At 37.8% G+C, this 21,705-nt stretch overlaps 1 protein-coding gene across 1 annotated transcript in view; it reads left to right on the plus strand.

Moving 5' to 3' along the window:
* LOC118928575 (serine/threonine-protein phosphatase 4 regulatory subunit 3-B-like) overlaps positions 1-20,475 on the plus strand; it is a 66,141-nt gene extending 45,666 nt beyond the window's left edge. The window contains 4 exon segments of the mRNA XM_057495346.1: positions 18,184-18,592; positions 18,594-19,145; positions 19,147-19,637; positions 19,794-20,475. Of these exon segments, the coding sequence (XP_057351329.1) occupies positions 18,184-18,592; positions 18,594-19,145; positions 19,147-19,637; positions 19,794-20,475 (2,134 nt within the window).
* Positions 20,476-21,705: the final 1,230 nt, after the last annotated feature.

Genomic DNA, 21,705 nt, shown 5'->3' on the forward strand with positions numbered 1-21,705 from the left:
TTTTTCTAACCCAGTAAGTAGCATCATCATTCACATTTTTGCCAAGAAAAATCAATTATGCCATCTCCCTTACTCCATCTGATTGACCGACCCCCTTATCCAAAGTATCACTAAGCACTTCAAATAGTTTTAGGATTTTATCCAACATTGCCCAAAGTAGCATCACTTTTTTACTACAATAACATTTTGTCTCTTGTATAAGCATTTACTTATACTTCTTCCTAATTTATTCTCCACATTTTAAAACTTTAATATATATCTAAAAACTCACATATTTAAAGATACACACATTTGAATATGTCACCCTGTTGCTCAAAACCACTTGCTCAAAAACCCATGAAAGGCTTCCCATTGTTCTTATGATAAAAACAAAAATTGTTAATCCTGTAAAATTCAATATCCTATCTACTTCATCTCCCCATAGTTTTCCAAACTTCAATAACACTGACCTTCTAGTTTTGGAAAATTATCAGCACACATTCTTCCTGGAATGTTCTCCTGTCTTACCCTATTTTGATTTAGTTCATACACATTAATATTTCAGACTTCAGCCCAAATCTAACATCTTCAAAGAAGGCCTCTGAGACTCAACCTGCCAGGTTGAGTGTCCTAGTGTAGCAATCAGGCACCAGTTAGGAAACAGAACTCACGCTGTGTAGGTCAATAGACTGGAACTGGAGTAAAGCCTAGGGAAGAAGTAGTGTCACCATATGTCAGGAATTGGAGTCACCAAATGGATACTTGAACCACAGGGGTAGAAGCTGCCCGGTTGGAACTACAGCCAAGGAGGAAACAGAGCCACCACCAAGAGACCCTCCTAAAGCAAAGAGAGAGAGGAGGGTTAGCTTGGGCTCTCTCTGCTTTAGACCCTCCAACCTTCTGCCCCTGCCTACCACTAATGAAACCCATAAAGAAGCCAGATGTCAGAAAAGCCTGCACAGTGTTGTTTGCAGGATTAGTCCTATAATATAAAACAGAGCAAGGAAGGGAAGAAAATGGATATAAGAGCAAACAGGCAACTTACTGGCACATTCGGTTATATGCTTGCAAACATTTTCTAATTTGTCTTCCCAGAACTCTTCATGAATGATATCTGGTTTCCCGAATAAAGTGTTAGCTCCATAGGAGAACAATCACCAATGTCTTTTTAGTATTGTAACTCTAATGCTCAGCGTGGTCCTCAAGGAATACATTGAATAAGTATAAAAAATCATTGAATCAATTAACTAACTTGGGATATTTAAAACAATGTTTTAACCACTGTAACAAAATTAATCTGGCAGTGGATTTCAAGTATTCTAAACATATTTGGGGCCAAAAATACTTTTTTAATGTCTTAGGAAAGCCATGAACTCTTCCACCAGAAATATGCACAAAGGCACACATCTTCCACCGATTTTTTTGAATAGGGGGCCCATAGACAGGCTGAAACCCACCCAGGAATTTCTTGTACTTCTAATCTAGAATCAATATGACCCTCTCCAGGCGATGTAGAATTGTGTGGTGTATTTTTGTTTTCCCTGTATCTGGGACCCACTACTGTCATTTTGTGGGAGGGGACCAGGTAATATCAACTTTTGCAGAGAAAAATTTTCCCACTCAAAATGTCTATAATGACCCATCATGAATCTCAGGACCTCAGATTAAAATTACACTGGAGAGGAAAATTACTTGTCCATGAAATTTAAAATGTTCCCACTTTCTTTGGTGACAAAGAAATTCACCATGAGAACAGCCTGATTTTTTTTTTGCAATCTTTTTTTTTATTTTGCTATCATTAATGTACAATTACATAAACAATATTATAGTTACTAGACTCCCCCTATTATCAAGTCCCCACCACATGCCCCATTACAGTCACTGTCCGTCAGCATAGTAAGATGCTATAGAATCACTACTTGTCTTCTCTGTGTTATACTGCCTTCCCTGTGTCCCCCCAGCCCCAACATCATACGTGCTAATTGTGATGCCCCTTTTTTCCCCTTATCCCTCCCTTCTCACCCATCCTCCCCAGTCCCTTTCCCTTTGGTAGCTGTTAGTCCATTCTTGGGTTCTGTGAGTCTGCTGCTGTTTTGTTCCTTCAGTTTTTGCTTTGCTCTTGTACTCCACAGATGAGTGAAATCATTTCGTACTTGTCTTTCTCCGCCTGGCTTACTTCACTGAGCATAATTCACTCTAGCTCCATCCATGTTGTTGCAAATGGTAGGATTTGTTTTCTTCTTATGGCTGAATAATATTCCATTGTGTATATGTACCACCTCTTCTTTATCCATTCATCTACTGATGGACACTTAGGTTGCTTCCATTCCTTGGCTCTTGTAAATAGTGCTGTGATAAACATAGGGGTGCATATGTCTTTTTCAAACTGGGCTGCTGCATTCTTAGGGTAAATTCCTAGGAGTGGAATTCCTGGGTCAAATGCTATTTCTATTTTGAGTTTTTTGAGGAACCTCCATACTGCTTTCCACAGTGGTTGAACTATTTTACATTCCCACCAGCGGTGTAGGAGGGTTCCCCTTTCTCCAGATCCTCTCCAACATTTGTTGTTGTTTGCCTTTTGGATGTTGGCCATCCTAACTGGTGTGCAGTGATAATCTCATTGTGGTTTTAATTTGCATTTTTCTGATAAATAGGGATGTGGAAGATCTTTTCATGTGCCTGTTGGCCATCTGAATTTCTTCTTGGAGAAGTGTCTATTCAGCTCCTCTGCCCATTTTTTAATTGGATTATTTGCTTTTTGTTTGTTGAGGTGCATGAACCCTTTATATAGTTTGGATGTCAACCCCTTTTCGGATCTGTCATTTATGAATATATTCTCCCATACTGTAGGATGTCTTTTTGTTCTACTGATGGTGTCCTTTGCTGTACAGAAGCTTTTTAGTTGATATAGTTCCACTTGTTCATTTTTGCTTTTGTTTCCCTTGCCCAGGGAGATATGTTCATGAAGAAGTTGCTCATATTTATGTCCAAGAGATTTTTGCCTGTGTTTTTTTCTAAGAATGTTATGGTTTCATGACTTACATTCAGGTATTTGATCCATTTGGAGTTTACTTTTGTGTATGGGGTTAGACAGTAATCCAGTTTCATTCTCTTACATGTAACTGTCCAGTTTTGCCAATACCAGAGAGAACAGCCTGATTTTAAAATGGCTTCTGGGACTATGTACATGTTTCCAAGTTTATAAATGTTTAATTTACATAAGTGCTTTCACTGAGCTTTGATAAATTTACAGAGAATAGAAATGTAAGAACATAAATGCAATATAGTACTGAATATTTATTTGTGATTTCATTAGTTACTTGCTCCTCCATGGTAAATTATTCCAAAACTTAGTGCCTTAAAATACATGTATTAGCTCATAGAACCTGGGTCAGGAATCCAGGTGCAATTTCCATGTTTTCTCTGGCTCATTGACCACCAGGCTATAATCAAGGTGTTGAATCTGCTGTGAAAGCTCTACTGGAGAAGGATCTGCTTTCAAACTTGCATGGTTGTAATCAGAATGCAGTTCCTTAAAGGTTGTTGGCCACAGGGCTTCAGTTTCTTGCTGGCTGTTGATCAGAGGCTACCCTCAGTTCCTTGCCTCATAGGCCTCTCCATATGGCATCTTGTTTCATCAGATCAAGTACGTGGGGAAAAAGCCAGAGAGTACCAGAATGAGAGAGTAAGCAAGACAAAAATAGTCTTTTATAGAAGTGATGTCACCTCACTTTTCCCATATTCTGTTCTTTAGTGGCAAGTTATTAGATTGAGCCTGTACACAAATGAAGAGGTGACGCAAAGACATAAATACCAAGAGGCAGGACCATTGAGAGTCATTATAGAAAGCTCTGTACCACAGAGATGAAGCTATAAAGGCAAAAAGAAATGCGTTTCTTGAAAAAGTTTATTTAACGGTAGTTATATTTTGGCTGTTGAACGGTCAAACTTTTATTCCTATTTTTTAACAATTAACTCTTCTTCAAAAGACAACTATATAAATACTATCTAAGGTTTCTCTCCATTTTCACTGTAGAAACTCCCATCCTCTCTGTCTCTGGGCATTCTTGTAATGGCACATTTAAAAAGAAGGGATTATGTTTTAAAAGGGAAGATGTAATAAACTTGAATGAATTATTACAGAACAGTTTGACTATCTTAACTCCTGGTAGTGATAATATAATTTTTCCTGTGAGAAGACCTTTACAACACATTAGCTTATGAATTATGTATCTTTCACACAAAGAAAGCAAATGTAATTCTAACTCTTTATGGGTGAGACACCCTATATTTGTTTCTCTTAAAACCAGGTAGAGATGTCTTCAGATACTTCATTACTCTTAAAGAATTAAATGGCTCTAGCAAAAGTCAACTTTCTCTTCTCAGCCAGCAAGTAAAAAAAAGCACTTTCTAATTCATGAATCTACTCTCCAGTATGTATATACTTTAAGAACAAGAAGAAATTCTCATTGTCAAAATGTTCTTTAATTTTGTACCTCCCACATAATTATAAATGCTACTGTTCAAAGAAGGGGTGGGTGCTAATACTATATTTTAGTTCAAATTTCTGTCTTACTTGGAGGTATAGGGTTAACAATATTTAAAGCTCTGTATGCAACTGAGAAAGAAACTGCCTTCCTGGATATCGGGTCTAAAAATATCCATCCCCAAAATAAGAGAATGGCAAAGCAGAATTGGACACATGAGACCAAAGATTCATTGAAAATCATAGTTAGAAAGTGACCTCAATTAAATCAATGGGGTCACTGCAACCAGGCCACGTGACCCTATTTGGCAAGCTAACAATCTGTATCCTAGGTATTTTCGTTTTGAAAGTAACTGGGAAGATTTACTGTGGAAGGATTACTTGAAGTTTAAAATGTTAGTTGTCTTTGAATGACTGAACATAGGGTCATTAACATTGCTTTATTACTACAACTTATTGACACCTCCCCTCCATATACTGTGTGCCCTAAAATATAGTGTCTGAAGATTGTGATGGCTGATGGAAAAATGGGTTTGGGATCTTCTAGAAAAAGGGTTTAAAGAGGAGCATTGAGTCAGCAATAGAATACTGGTCAAAGGCCTACACAGACAGAGGTCTAAACAAAGTCCAAGGGGAGCAGCAAAACACACACACACACACACACACACACAGCAACTATGATAATTTTTTTACCATTTTGCCTGGAATCATTTCTGTTCATTCCTTCTCAGAACATGGAAGTCCAAATTCCAGAGCTCTCCAAACCCATCACCATGCTATCTTAAATCTACTCCAGGAAAGCAGGATGTTATGTCCTACATACTGCTCTTACAACTCTTCAGGAAAGGAAAGGTAGAAGAGCTGGGAAAACAATTCCAGCTATTCACCATTGTTCCCAGGAATTTAAGGGTGAGGAAAGAACACAGAATGTATCATTCTTCTTTCAATGAGTTGCCTACCTTCAACCTGTCCTAGGGAGTAACTACAGGTAGCGGGAGGAAGAGGTGGGCAGCAATTCTCAACTTTGCCGTTCACAACTTCTGAAACAGTTTTATCTGTTTATATATTGGTAGAGAGTTTGGCCGGAATCCGACAGAGGCAAACATACAAAAGAAAGAAAAGCAATACTGCCAGAAGATGAAAGGCACAGGAGGTAAAATTAATCTCACTTGCTAGTCTTGCAGTGGTTCTTTATTACTATGCATTGACACCTCTCTCTTTAGCCTTGAGAGCTACCTTGAGGTTTTCTGATGAAACAGCTCTAGGGCATGAAAATATTCAGTTCATTGTTTCTAAAATCCTTCCAAACACTGTAGAACATCACTGTGTTACATCCACATAAATAGAATGAAAAGATTAAATAATCATTGTATCACACCACAGCCCTAACATTGTGATATTCATTCTTAGAGGTACCTCAACCTCAATTCGTCCAAACTAACCTTTCCCCTAAATTTGCCCTTCTTTCTAATTGAAAGACATCGCCATCTATCAAGTTGGTAATTATTTTTTATTGTCTCCACCTGCCCTGATCACCCTCATTCTAATCCTTCAGGAAGTTCTGTTAATTAAAATCTTTAAACGTCTCTTCAAGTTATCAACTTCTTAACACTCACTGCTAAAATTGTAGTTCAGATCACAGCCGTCTCTAAGATTTATGCAACATTCTTTATTAAGACCCCTGGTTTACACTCCCTCTCCATTCTTCACACAATTGTAATACAGAAAGGATGCTTCCCAGGCTCATCCTTTCAAGTTTACTTAGTTTAATAATCTTCATGACCTGGGACCTACTTTTCTTCCTAGCTGTGGTCCCTTCTCTTGCCCCTTTGCTACCCTCCCACACACTTATTTGTAATCCTGATTATACTTTAAGATACAACTTAATCATTATTTCCTTTGGGAAGACCTCCCTAATATGTCTAGGTTGTCTTGTGTGCCCTTATCAGATGCTTACATTACAGGTGTTTAATTGTTTCCCTCCAAGGCCAAGGATTCAAGAGGGACTAAGGGTGAGCATTCACCTTTGCATTTCTAGCAAATTTCCTGGCGCACAGGAGGCACTCAGTAAATACTCACTGGATACTTAAAATAACTTCATTTAACTTGCATAAATATCAATTAACAATTTTAAATATCTAATCATTGACAGTGTGTTAGTTTGCATTTAAACTATTGCAATTACTTTTGTTAGTTGAGCATGAAATTCATTCTCTGATATTTTCAGCACTTGTATGGCAAAATTTAGGTGGAAAGATATTTTAAACTTTATCTCCCAGGTCCAGTCTCAAAGAGAGATCTTACTATTTTTCCAATCCCATCAAAGGAAACTGAAGCAAAAAAAGGAGTGGGTGACTTACCCAGAAGACACACTGACAATTCAAAATAAATCCAGGATTAATCCTCTGAATATTCTGTGTCCAGTACAGTTGCTTAGCTCCTAAGCTGTGCTCTTTAACATTCATGAGGGAAATGTATTTTGCAAAACTGTAGACCCTTGAAGATGAATGTTATTTTTGCTTATAAAAGGTCTGTAAATATCTTCAAATATAAATTGGTTCTGGACTGGAAAAATATAGGAAAATTTAGAAACTTTGGAAAGTGAATTGACAACTAAAGAAACTGTACATGATTTGGGAAACATGACTGTGGTGATCAAAATGTCATTGTAGGAAATTTCACAACTATGGGTTAAAGTACTTACCTCTAAGGGAAGTGGGTGTCGTGATCCTGGTGTTCTCAGCAATTTAGAGTCCTTTTGTGTAAGTAGTACCCAAGAAAATGTTGAGACTGCACAGATGAACTCCGCTCTGGACTCAGGCTGTAAAGTGAAACTGTGCCACTTGACCTCTTTTCACAAGAAAACCAATTAGCTGCAAGGGTATTGAGAAAGGGCAAGATGAGCTGGAGCACCCAGGGAGGCTCCTGGGGAGTACTCCTACTTCATAGCACTCCCACTATTGTACTCCAAACAGCCCTTAGACCAGCCCCTCCTGTGAAGCCGCCCAGTCAGAGAGCCAATCCTGGGATCCCTTTCTTTGAGGCTCTCCTTTGCTTCCCTCACCTCAGATAGTGCCAGGCCAGGGAAGTAGAGAGAGAAATTTCATGCCTCTTCTGTGCCTCTCTCAGGTCTGTAAACAGCTCACTGTGCTCATGGCCCACACATCCAAGCCTTGGTAAATCTGCATTTAACACCTCAGCTCTCATCTAACAGCACCAAAAAGCCTTCTGTTTCTTGGACCCATTCCCCTTACAATAGAGTGAAGTGTACTAAAGAACACTTCTGTTGTTGTTCAGCTATAAGATTTTTAAATGAAGCAACGTGTTTAAAGAATAACTTCACCAGGCACCAGTCTAAGGGTTCTATACCTGTTACCTCTTTTAATCCCACAACAACCAAATGATGTAGGTAATGGCTCCACGTTAGAGATGCATAACTCGAGGCCCAGACATAGTAGGTATCCTGTCCATGTCACATGACTAGTGTCTGGCAGAGCCTTGGTTTCAGCTTACAGTATCTATTTTTGTGTTTGAGCTTAACCACCAGGTCCTCTCACATACTTCCTCTCACATACAGACTAGATATGTGTGCCTGTGTGGGTGAGATATAGATGCAAATGTAAACATATCTGCTACTATGTATTTACTTTTAAATATAAAATAAATAGTAAACACATATCATTGCACTTTTTTAAATGTGCTCTTTTATTATCCTTGTAAGTTTTCTTCTTTTAGTACCCTCTTTCACTAACTAGGTTTCTTCCTTTGTTTCCTTGAACTATTTTCTGTGTGCAGATAATTGCTTCTTGTACCGTGAGCCACTGACACTTCCCCGAAATAACTGAAAAGACCTGAGGGACAGATGTATAGTCAGAGGCCTTAGGTGTTAAAATACCCTCAGGACTCCAATTGAGCCTGAACATTAGAGCACAAGGGAATGGATATGCATTATCATTTTTCTTTGCTTTCCTTTGCTGATTATTCTTAATAAATGGCAAACACTCCTGTAAGTGTGTGCCCAGAGCAACCTCAAGAATATTGCAAAAAAAGCATATTCTTCCTATCGTTTTTCCATTGTTAAATGAAAGAGAAACACAGGCTTATACTGCTGAGGGCAACATAAGTACACATGACACGGAGACTGGATAATTAAATAGGTATAATTTAGACTAATGGAGGACTTTTGTAAATTTATTTAGAATTGCTACATATTAAAATAGTATTTCTCTTTGAGATATGCAACTGGAGTTAGTTGTTGTGAAGAAAGCACATGCAACAGAAAAAGCTACATTAACAGTTGGTTACAAAAGAGATCCTAAGTGCAACGAATGGTCAGGTCAGTTATGTTTGGCCTGAGGAAGGCTAGCGCTTACCTTCAGATGAAAGAAAGCAATTCAGCATTTGTGAGTCCTCATCTCAGCCTCTGTCAGTGAACAGAGAATAAGAGGAAATTAAAACAGGAAGGTTTATTTGAGAGAAAAGGCAAAAATGTGTCCCACTGGTGCAAGCTGAATGATAGTAGAAAATATTATCTGTGAAAATTATCTTCTTACCTGGAGGCCTTTAAAGTTAGAGCAAAGAAGAACTGCTCAGGATAATAAAGCCAGGTTAAGTAATCCAGTTCTAGCTGTAGATGGCATGTGCTTATGTGTATGTGAGAGAGGAGCTAGGTATCCATTAGATATTCTTAAATGGGAAATTCTAAAAGGGGTCCTCCAACTGCATTAAAAGCGATACTGCTTGAGAATTAATGGCAACCTCCATATACAATTATTACGAGAATGATCCTAGTGAATAACATAAGAGACAAATGACTATCAAACCTGTGTTTACAAACATATTTTAAGTATCCAGAGTGGCAAGAAATACAGAAAGAAAAAAGAACAGACATTTGGAAGGACAAAAAAGTCTGAAAACTGAAAGGGGCAAGATATTGCTGAAGGCAAGTTCAAGTAACACATCAGAGGCTTGAGAAAAAAAGAATTAAACTCAAGGTTAGTTTATCTCTTTTTAGTGCAAAACTAGTAAGTAGGATAGGGATGCTGCTCTTTAGGGGGGCAAATACTCTAAGGAAGAGAGCTGACCAAGTAGGAACACTTGATGTCTATTTGTTCTCCATGATTTCAAATAAGAAGAAAAAGGGACAGGAAAGGGGGATATAGAGACATACTTGCTTGTCCCAAAGTGCTTATGATTCTAAACTTGATGATTTTATAACATAGGTATATAACAGAGCTTAATATCTATTTAAAGAAAAGGAAAAGAGAATGGTGACATGCTGTGTAGCAAAGAGCTTAAGTGCACATATTCTTGGTAGTGTAACTATTAGGGTTCAAACTTAAATTCTGAATGTTTACATACTTACTGTGGAAACTTAGGCAACTCTGCTAACCTCATTATCCCCATGCAGAAAGCAGTTTAGGAAAGAACTGAAAAAGTCTGGTTCATGAAACCAGACTGAAGTAGCAGATTTTAATATAATGAAGAAGGATTTAATTATTTTTATAATGCAGTATTTCCACTCTGGAATTGAACATCATTCACTAGAGATAGAGACAGATAATAGTGATATATGTGTATGTTTATATGTTTATATTAAATATATGTGTTTCTGTATATATAAATTTCTATCCACTTATCTATCTATCTTTTGCTACAGGTATAACTATTTATAATTGGGAGATAGCATGTCTAGAGATTAAGAGAGCAAGGTATCCATGACCTTGATGTTCCTTATTTTTGGTGTAACCTAGTTTCTGTATCAGTAAAGTGACACTAATAATAATATCTGCCTTCTGAGAATTAAGTGAGAGCATCTATGGAGTACTCAGAATGGTGCCGGCCACACAGTAAACACTGTCAATTGTTAAGAGCTGGTCAATGAATGAGTCTTCATATTGTATCTCTACCATGTACCAGGTTCTTTTCTAGTGCCTGGAAATATAACAGTGAACATAAACATTTTCACTCTCATTTTAGAGTCATATCAGTGTTATTGTTAAAGTTATAAATTTGATTCTTGTTTTGAGAGTCTGCTTGATTATTTTGAGATGGGGTAAATTTGAGTACATTTAATTGAAGGGGGAAAAGAAATTGATCCTAGGCAGAGATTAAAGATTGAAGCCACGGAAGGGACAATTTAAGGCATAAGAGGTTCTAGGAGGCCAGAAACGGCATGATACACAGAGTACAAGTTAAGAGGTTATTCTTGAAGAAGAGAAGGCTCACTCCTTTTTCTAAGATGGAAGGGAGAAAGGTAGTAATTGCTAAATGTATTGATAAGGTTGTTTGAAAATAGAAGGTGATACTTGAATTGTCTATTGGTGAAATATTAGATGAAATCTTTTGCTGAAGGATAAGTGGTGTGGAATGGAAGAGCTGAGAAAGTGTTGACAGTTAGACTATCAAATTTAGATAAGAGGGAGACTTTACTGTGAGTTTCACTAGTGGGCTAAAACACAAACCTGTTGATAGGTGATGACAGTTCAGTGAAATCCATTTAGTGAAATGTTTCCTTATAAATGTTATCCTTGTCTCTGTGGCACATAGAAAGAGTGATCTTTACACATTCTCTCGTGAGTGCATTCATCAAGTATTCACTAAATGCCTCCTGTCTTCTAGGTAATGTGGTGCAGGGGAAAATAAGACTGGCCAGGACCCATCTTTGCCTTTGGTGGGGTGAGGGAGTAGAGTGGGAGTAGAATAAAATAATAAAATTAAAGAAATAATGTGGTAATTCTAGATTGTGAAAGTTCTATTGAGAAGCTAAAACAGAGTGATGGTTGAGAGCATGAAAGAAAGGGGAGCTGTCTTAGATGGGCAGATACTTTTTGAGGGACTGATTTTTGAGACTTGATGTGAGTGTTGATGAGGGGGATGTGAAAATGTAGTGGCATGGAGCTTTAGTCAGTGGATAGAGCAGAGACAGAGGTCTTAGATGGCAAAAAACATATTCAAGAAGACCAGCGAGCTGGTACAAGGTGAGGGGGAAGGTCCTGGAGATGAGCATGGGGAGGTGAGGCCTTACAGGATGATGTTAGCAGACCTGGACGAGTAGAGGGGAGCATGCAAATACTGCGTGCTACAGGGAAGGACCTCTGAGAGAAAAAAAAGGGGTTGCTGAAACAACCGATTCACTTTCTAACTATTTTCCTGGAGAAAGTTCTAATAACAAGTGTCACTTAGTGTTTTACCATAAATGAATGTGCAGAAACCCTGGTTAATAGAAACCTTGGACGATACAAGTTCAAATAAGTTGGTTTTACTATATCAGACATGAAAAGAGGACTGTAAAATCTGTCTTTTTTGAACTACTTTGTGCATTTTTAAGCAGTAGGTGATGAGAACTGAAAATAATTACTGGTAGTCATTCTCAACTGGGTATGATTTTTGCCCCCCGAGGGGGCATTTTGTACTGTCTGGAAACATTTTTGGTTGTCACAACTGGGAAAGGAGGTGCTAATGGCATCTACTTGGTAGACAACAACTCATTTACTCTCAGTAACCAACCAGCCAATCAACCGAAACAACAAACACATACACAAATGTAGGAGATCTTAAGGTATGGGGTCCTTACCAAATTCTCTTTATAGGGTTACAAGGTTATGCAATACAAATTGATTACAAAGACCCTTTATCTGTTTTACATGATATTGTATATGCCACCTATATGTCTGATAAAGAAATTTGCTAATTTAAGGTTTTAAAAATTATTCTTTTACATAACTATAAACAAAAGCTTGGTACTTTTCTGGATGATGTTAGCATGCAATTCAAACATACATTTCTACACCACCATGCCAAATCTCTTGCCTAAGACAGTGACAGCCAGTCAGTAACAAAACACAAAAGGTTATTTTTCAGAAGGAATGAACCAGATCTTCACACTTCAAGCAGTAATATATCTAAAACCAATGCTAGCCAAGGTGTTTGAGCTCTTCCCCTATTTGTCATGAAAACACTTGTTTTTTTTTCTGTTTCTGACTCAATCCAATTATCCCAACAAAAAACAAATATATTTGATACTCCTTAAAATGCCAGTCGAATTAAGGCAAAAATGTTAAGTTGAAATCAGTCGCCACCTAAAAAAATGAAAATTTGTATTTCAGATATAAATATATCCAGTACTGTACTGAAGATACAAAGATGATTACTATCTGTAAGCAAAAATTGAGCAGTTTTTAACTCCAGATTATGCTCATTGTTTTTAAATAATACGTTTGTAGGATAATTAGTAAGTAGTCAGCTAATGTTATTGCTGGAGATCTACATAGGAACAGGAAATAATATGGTCTATCAGGATAGAAAAGAAGAAGAGATCTGTGATTTATGGAATTAAAAACAAAACTCAAAAAGCGTCTAGAAGTAACTATTGGAACAGAAGAAGAAGAGAGAGCCAAAGTCAGAAATTTGTGTGTGGTCAAGAGAACATTCCTTCCCCACTTTTTCTCCTTTAAATCCCTGTGGTGTGAGCAAAAGATTTTGGAGCTTCCAAGAAAGCCAGGCACACAATGGAGAATGTGGTGGTGCCAACAGAAACTGCCCGTGGATCCAAGAAAATATTTAAAAGTGGTTCTTACCTCTGAGAATTGGGCAGTTAGTAGCCAGTACTGCTATGATGCACACATAACAGGGTCACATTTTCAGCTGAGAACAAAAGGTTGTACATATCCACACATTCTAATCTCCTGTATATAGGGTGCATATATCTCTCTTTGTCCATTAAAGTTCTGGGTTATACCTGTTTAATCCAGGCTATGGAAGATTGCATTATGTCCCCAGTGCTTCATCCTTCCCTCAAACCACACCCCCTGCTATGTAATTCTGCTATGATCCCCTACTCGAGGTGGGGCATACTTACCCATCCCTTAACTCTAGGCTTGGCCGTGACCTTGCTTTAGACAGATGTGACTCAAATAGAAGCTTGAAATGGACTGGAAATATTCATAGTAGGGCATTAGGGTTCTTTCATACCTGAGAGTTGACGGAAAAGCTGTAGTTTCTGCCTGAGGTTTACCTCAAGGTTGGGGAAGAAATGTTTGACAGAAATGAAGGAAAGCATCCAGCTTACTCAATAAAATAGTTTTTCATGCAATTAAAAGCCTAAAACAGGAGAATATTGCTTCCTTGTTCACATCAATAAGAAGAAAACTATCCAAAAGAGGATTGGAACAGCAGGGGTAATGCCAGATGTATCTTGTAAATTAGAAGTATCTCCTGTTTTATTAGCAGTGCTTAGTATAGTGCCTGTACATATTGGTTGCTCAAAAACTGCATGAGGAGTACATGGATTATTGAAAAAATCATCCTAGAAAAGAATGTCTTTACTTATGTAATTATTCAATAAATAATTGTTGAGAAATTACTATGTATCATGCCTTATAGAAGGTACCAGGCACACAGCAGTGAGAAAAATGAACAGATAAATCATAGTCCTCATACTGCTGATAGTCTGGTTGCAGAAAAGAGAATAAATGAAGTACAGAAGAGTCAGATGATGCCAAGTGCTATGGAGAAAAGATACATCAAAAACAGATAGATGAGGGGGTGGATGGAAGGTCTCACTGGAAAAAAAAATGGCACTTAAATAATTTAATGAAGTGAGGGTGTGAGCCATGCAGATATTGAGAAACAGTGTTCCAGGTAGAAGAAAGGGCAGGTGCAAAGGACCTGAGGCAGAAGTGTTCTTGATGTGCTTCAAACAAAGCAAGGTGGCTTACTATGGCTGGAACAGAATAAGGGAGAGAGAGACTACTAAGTGAAGAGTTCAGGTAGGTCAAGGGGGCCAGGTTTTAAAAACTTAGGATTTATAAGCCATGGTTAGGACTTTGGATTTTATTGTAAGTAAGGCAGAAACACATTGATTTTAAGCAGAGGAGTGGGAGAATATGACATGCTGTAAGTGAATCCTTTCTGGCTATTGTGTTGAGAACACACTAGTAGGGGGAAAAGGTAGAAGCCAGAGGAAGTGACTTACAGACTTCCAAATCAGAGATGGTGGTGGCCAAAGAAGGCAACAATCTACAAAATAAGTTACCTGGAGAACTTGCAGAGCATATATACGTGTTTTTCATGAATGATTTTAAAGTTGAAAATTTTAGAGCAGATATATTTGAATAGTTCAGTTTTAAAAACTATTTTGTAATCTTAAAAATTACCTTGCTCTTCCTACTGTGAAGTGTTTTCTCCTTTTTTATATAGAATATTTAGATATCTAAATGTTCTGTATGTATTCATGCAGTTTGAGTTACCTGTACCTAAAATTCAGAAATATATGACTCATTCCTTTATTGCCTTCTAAAATAACTCTGAGAAACATCAAAGTTAAGCCCTTTGTAGTCATAAAATGTGGATGAATTATAAGGTCCTGATCTAAAACTGTCTTTTTTTGCAGCAGAGTCATCAGAACTACTTCTTACCACCCTAAGGTCATGAGGAGGAAGCATGAGATAGACAGTCATCCAAAACAGAAAAGGCATCCTGAGTCCTAAGATGAAATCTACCCATTTTGATTTTGCACTGGCCTCAGTGATTTTCCTTCACAAAATAAAATGAAGAAACATCAAGTAGCAGTGATAGTTGGGATAGAAATCACATTGCTATAAACATTTGCTATCACAACACATGCATAGCCTAAGAGAAAACACTGCATATTGGGAACAGCAGAGTGGAGAGTTGGAACTACACAGGCCAACTTTTCAAATCAAGCAGAGGTTTGAATCCAATGCTTGATTCAGTTTTGGAGTTTCAAGTTTTTTCTTCTCTAATATGGTAGTAACAATATCTTCTTCAGGCCATTCTTGTGTGAGGATTAAATAATAAATAAATAATGCCTATAAAAGGGACTTACACAGCTCCTAGAATATGGCATTTGTTTATTTGTATTATCTTGTTCTCTGTAAAAGAACAACAAAATAATGACTTTAGGTAGGTAAAGCTACTGAAACAAAAAAGGGTATTTTTCTATTTTCCAAACCAAATAAGACAGGAACTGGAAGAAACTACTGCAGAAATGGCAATAGGAAATGTGGATTTAAGGCTCTTTTAGACTGTGAAGAGATTCTTAACCTAATTAAGATAAAGGAACCTTAATTGGCCTAAGGGAAACTCCCTGTGATAAAATTGGGAGAACACACAGATTCTCCCTGAATGCTCCTCAGAATGGAACCTGAGTTCATATTCAGACAATTGACAGAATTATAATTGATTCTGATAGAAACTTTAATATAACCACAGCAGAGAAAATAGTTGGACCATTTACATGCATGTTATTATTATTACATATTTGCATATTCTCTCATTGAAATAAGACAGGAGTTTAAAACTAGTACATATATCAATTTTTATATTAATCACTTATTAATTTTTATGTTCAAGTTCTTTAATTTAAATATTTCTAAACCAGCAGTATCCTGGCACTGATGTGAATTTTCTCATGACATGAGTGTCATTTGTATACAACTTCCCAAGTGCCCCAGCTGTACTGTGCCAAGGAATATTCCTGTATTATAACCTCCTGGATTGACATTGCAAAGAGGTGTGTGGAAGAGTTTTTTTGTACTCTACTTGAGAATCGTCACACGTATCCAATGTTGTGTAAGATAAGGTGACTGTTACAAATAGGGTTTTTCAAGTCCAAATGTGTTTGATGTGGCCCCATTCTGTTTTTTCCTTGCAATAACAGGGTTAATTTTTTGCGGGGGATGGGGACTTTTTTTTTTTTTAACTGCAGAAGATGCTGCTACATCAAAAATCAAGTTGGTTACTATAAAAATTATATTTAATAGAGTTGTCATATACAAGCTTCTATTTTTCGGTTGGCTATACACAGATGTGTATCTAAAGGAGGAAGTGCATGACTTTCATCTTGATAATTTTATGTTGATTGCAAGTTATAAGTATGGAAGGAATGTGAAATAAAGTTTAATGAAGGCCAAGAAAAGAAGGGGATAACAATTCAGTGGCTGAGAAAACCAGTTTTGGAATCAGAAAGACAAATGTTCAAATCAGACTTCCTCAACTTATTAGCAGTGTGACCTCTGGCAATTTATTTAACTTCTCTAAGTTCCTTTCTTGATCTTAAATGGATGCTTAATACTTCTGTATCACTAGGTTATGAAACTTAAGAAAATATGTAAAAGTTCTTGTCACAGTGTCTTGAGCATAAAAAGCACTCAAGTATTATATGTGATCAATTATGTTATTCCCTTTCTTTATAATAGTAAGAAGTAGTCAAGTACTGTTACTGAGTTGTTGTGGTTGTTATTATTACCCTAATTGTTAAGAAAAGAAATAAAATAATTGATCTGTGATGTTCTATACTCTTGGCTAATTACAATTTAGCTTCCCTCTGGCCTACTGCTTCCCTAAGAATGAGGGTTGTGGGTATAGATTTGATAGGGAAAATTTACAAGGACAGCAACCTAGCGGGTGGCTCCACTCTGTCTCCCACCCCTCCCTCCTCAACATAAACAACACTACAAGGACAGTAATTTAGGAGGTGGCTCCCCTCTGCCTCAGCCCCCTCCTCAACCCAAACAAAAAAGGGAACACTCCCTTGGTTTCCCGTGCTGCCGAGCACAAGTCCCAAGGTTTGCTCCCTAAACTCCCTCCCCCTTGCCTGCTCGCTTGCTAGGAATGTTACAGATAAGGAAGCAGAAAGGTATAAATTGCTCCCTTTTCCTTTGTTCGGGGCTCAGACTTTTTGGGAGATTACTCCCCTCTGAGCCCGCCGGTGTGAAATAAAGCCTCAACACTCCAAGACCTCCGAGTGCCGCTTGGTTTTTTCCGTCGGTGATCCAGTCCAGGTTTTTTTTTCAGTATTTTCCGTAACAGATTGAAAAAAGTTTTCCCCATTCTGCTGCAATATGTAGAGCTTTAGGCTGAGGTGAACAGAGTAACAAAGTAAAGGAGTGGCCAACTCCCTCATAGAACAATATCCTGTGCCAAGGACATGTGAGTGAGTGATATAGACTTAAGCTAAACCTAATGGAGAAAACCCACCTACAGATCTGTGGTTATTGCTAATAGTCTGCAGTACAATGGTTCCTACTGCTTTTTGGAAAAAAACAAAAGACCTTTTCTTAGCCCATTAGACCTTCTTAGACCATTTCATAAAATGTTAGGTGTATACTTGTTCAGGGCAGAAGTGATTAAACTCTCTTTTGTTTAAGGTCCTAAGCCTCCACCCCCTCACACTCTTGAATAAAAATGTTTCTGGGGGACAAAAGATTTCATGGAAAGAACAGAGAGCTCTTTGATCTAATCTCCAAGTCTCCGTTTGTTAGCTTGGCAATGACTCGCCTCAACATGTACACAACCTTCCTTTTTGGGTAGAATCCTGGCGGAGTCATAAGAATCTTGTCATAATCGAGGCTCTCCTAGACAACCCTGAGCAGGCTGAAGGAATTGCGTCAGAGACCCACATGAAGAGTTTGAGGTGTCAGAATGTAGGGAGGGGAGCTTGAAGTGGAAGCGAGAAGTAGTGGGACTCCAGGCGAACCCTGCTGACCTCGGGAACCTCCGGTGTCCTCATGACCACTACTTTGCTTCCACTTTCGTTCGATTTTTCTCAAACCGCCCCCTCAGCCACGTCACTGTTGCCGTAACAGTAGCCTCAACTGTTCACCTGCCCTGCCCGTGCAAAGCGCACAGTGACCAGCGCTGGAGAGAAGCAGCCAGAGGGGGTGCGATGGAGGACAAGTGTCACCATGTAACAGTTACACAATCAATGAGGACCAAGAATGGAACGAACTAGGCACTGGAAACATCTCAGCCACATTCATGGACAGGTCCCAGGCCATGACTCTGCTAGTCCGATCAGAGTCTAGCAGCTCAGTGGTCTTGTTGTCAAGGATAAATCCAAACACTCTTTATCAGAAAAAACGGGGGAGGTTAATTGTTTGGTCTGAAGTTGAGAACCATACAATTTCGTTAAGTTTCCAAGACCCAGAAGTTTGTGACAAGATCTGGGAAGACATTTGCTGGGTTCAAGGTAGAGATCCATCTGTGGACATTATACACTGCGCCTATGAATCTGAGAAAAAACAGTCTCATGAAGTGACAGAAGCTGGTAATTTCGTTCCACTGCATACCTGTGAACTCGAGCAACTGAACTGTTTGCTGACTTACAGCTCTCTCTTTACCTGCCTGTATAGAAAGGCTGGTTCTGGTCTTGGAAAATGCGAGCTGTATTAGAAGATTACTACAAATGTTCCATACTTGTGAGAACCTACAGGATATTGAGGGCTTGCACCATTTGTATGACATTTTTAAAGGAATCTTACTCTTTAACAAGACATCTCTGTTTGAGATCATGTTTTCTGATGAGTGTATCATGGATGTGGTGGGATGCCTTGAATATGACCCTGCTTTGGCTCAGCCAAACAGGCACAGGGAATTTTTGACCCAAAATGCAAAGTTCAAGGAAGTTGTGCCTGTAAGAGACTCTGAACTTAGACAAAGAATACATCAGACATACAGGGTACAGTACATCTATGACATTCTTTCGCCTGTACCATCAGTGTTTGGCAGGAAGTTATTTTCCAATCTTAGAAAGTTTATTTTCTTCAACCAATTTGAGATTGTTAGCATGCTACAGGAAGATGGCAGCCTTTTGTCTGAAGTCTTCACACAGTTAAAGGATGAAACTACAGATGATGGTAAACGGCGTGAACTGCTGTTTTTTTTTCAAGGAATTCTGTGCATTTACTCGTACATTACATCGTCAAAGGAAGGAAGCACTATTTGAAACATTGACACAATTGGGACTTCTTCCTGCTCTTAAAGTTGTAATGAACGTGGATGATCTGCAAATAAGGTCAGCTGCTACTGAGATATTTTCTTATCTGGTGGAGAATTTTCCATCCTTGATCCAAGAATTTATAATGGAGGAAGCCCGGCAGAGTAAAGATTGTAATCATTTCATTAATGTAGTAATCAAACAAATGATCTGCAATACTGATCCTGAGCTAGAAGGTGCTATTCATATAATGGGACTTCGTGCTCTTCTTGATCCTGACAACATGCTGACAACACCTGATACATGCGAAACATGTGAATTTCTAAGTTTCTTTTATGAACATTGCATGCATAACTTAACAGCAACTTTTTTTGCTATCACCTCAAAAGATAAAAGTGAAGAGAATGGTGTAGTTGGAGCTGACGAAAACAAAAATTGCCTTAATAATTATCAAACAGCACAGGTGCTTTCTATAATTTTAGAACTCCTCATATTTTGTGTGCAACATCACACATATTACATAAAATATTATATTTTGGGCAAAGACTTGCTAAGAAGAATAATGATTGTGATGAATTCAAAGCACACTTTCCTTATTTTGGGTGCTGTTCGCTTTATGAGAAGGATAATTGGCCTTAATGATGAACTTTACAATTATTACATCATCAAGGGAAATCTTTTTGAGCCTGTTGTAAATGCCTTTCTGCGTAATGGAACTCGGTACAGTATGTTGAATTCAGCTATTATTGAGCTGTTTGAATACATAAGAGTGAAGAATATCAAGTCTCTGGTTACATACATAGTAAAAAAATATTATAGTGCACTTGGCTCAATTGAATATGTTCAAACATTGAAAAGATTAAAGAGTATATATGATCAAGCAGAAGGCCAGAAGAATCAAACATGGAAGAACTCACATCCTACACTGCACAGTGAAATGTTTCACACAGGTGCTAGAGTTTTGAGTAAGAAGGAAGAAATGCATTTTAAAGAAAATACAGAGGAAGAAGCAGCAGTTACACCAGCCTTGGAAAGTGATTTCCAAGGTTGTTACGATAAATTGATGGAGACTGAAAAAACAAAAGGAAATGAAGACAAGGTACATCATCGTAAAAGAACATCTTACGGTAGCTTCAAAGTTTCTTCACCCCATTCAGCCAGTGCTGCTAGTAGAACAAGTAGCCCAAACAGTAGTAGCTCAGTTGGTGTTGTGGATTACTCTGATGAAGAAGATGACACATCTTCCAGGAAAAGACCACATCTTGCTTAGCTCATAAAATCTTTATGGAAGGCCCTCCACATTACTAAACTATGAAAATTCTGCAAACATCAATTAGCTGAAAAATCTGAATCCAAAACCTTTCTCATGTGACTTACAAGTATGCAATAAATAGCAAAGATGGTGAGTGTTATAATCTAGGAGGGTTTAGTTCTATAGAAACCAAACTTCCCATAATCTTTAAAAAAAAAAAAGGGCAGGCAAGAACTTGAGTGGTAACTTCTCAGCAAGAAAAGTCTTAGGGAGGAAACAGGGTGATAATATAATATTAATGTAGTTTTGTTCCAGGGGGGTGTTTCAGAAACAAGATAGCATCTCTCAAGCCATGCTAGCTAAATTAAATGTCGTACTGGAATTATTCATGTTGTGAGTGTATGCTAACAGTGCAGTTGCAAAGCCTAGAACATTACTTGCTTAGTGGTTCTGGCTGTGATTTTCTTTCTTTCAGTTGCCTTCTTTGAGATAAAAATTTATGTTCATATGGAAAACAAAGTCTGCTATAATAAAAAAGTGAAGTTAAGCTATTCAGATTTCTGTGAAGACTTAACACAAATTTAGCCTTATGGGTAATTGAAGTCAAATAACTTTCAGTGTATATGTCCATAAATAAAAAAGGAAACTGGATTCAGAATGTGCTGTTGCTCATAGAACTTTTTTTTAGATAAGAGATGTCCTGAATCAGTCCAGTAGTATTATAAAAAGGTATTCTCTGGGACCGTAGGAGTGGGGAGAAGAGAACACTTTGAATTTCCAAGATTGTGAAAAATGCTTAGAAGCCATTTCCTGATTCATTGATAAAGTTTTGTCTGTCTCCAAAGTAGCAGGTTAATTTCAAAGTGTAACTTACAAAAGCTAGCATATAAAAATAGTGCTTAATGAAGTGACATTTAGTATCTAGAAGCCATTTTGGATCAAGAAAAGTTACTTAAATGTCAAATTTCATACAGTACACAAAGGTTTTTTTTCCATAAATGAAGAACAGTGTAATATGAAAGGTGCCTCATTAAAGAGTGAGTGCAAATGAATTCCTAAAAATAAGTTGTAATAAAGAGTTAAGAGATTTTATTTTTAGAGGAGCAAATTAATTGGGTCCATTTTTCCTGGACTACTTTAAATTAAAGCATTTTTCCTGTTCTGAAGATTTTAGAGTTAATTTTAATTTGGGCTATCGCTTGAACAAGATGGGCTGTCTGTGTAAGTATGAAGTACAGTTTTCCACAG

The sequence above is a fragment of the Manis pentadactyla genome, chromosome X (genome assembly GCF_030020395.1).
Source record: "Manis pentadactyla isolate mManPen7 chromosome X, mManPen7.hap1, whole genome shotgun sequence".
NCBI lineage: Eukaryota > Metazoa > Chordata > Mammalia > Pholidota > Manidae > Manis > Manis pentadactyla.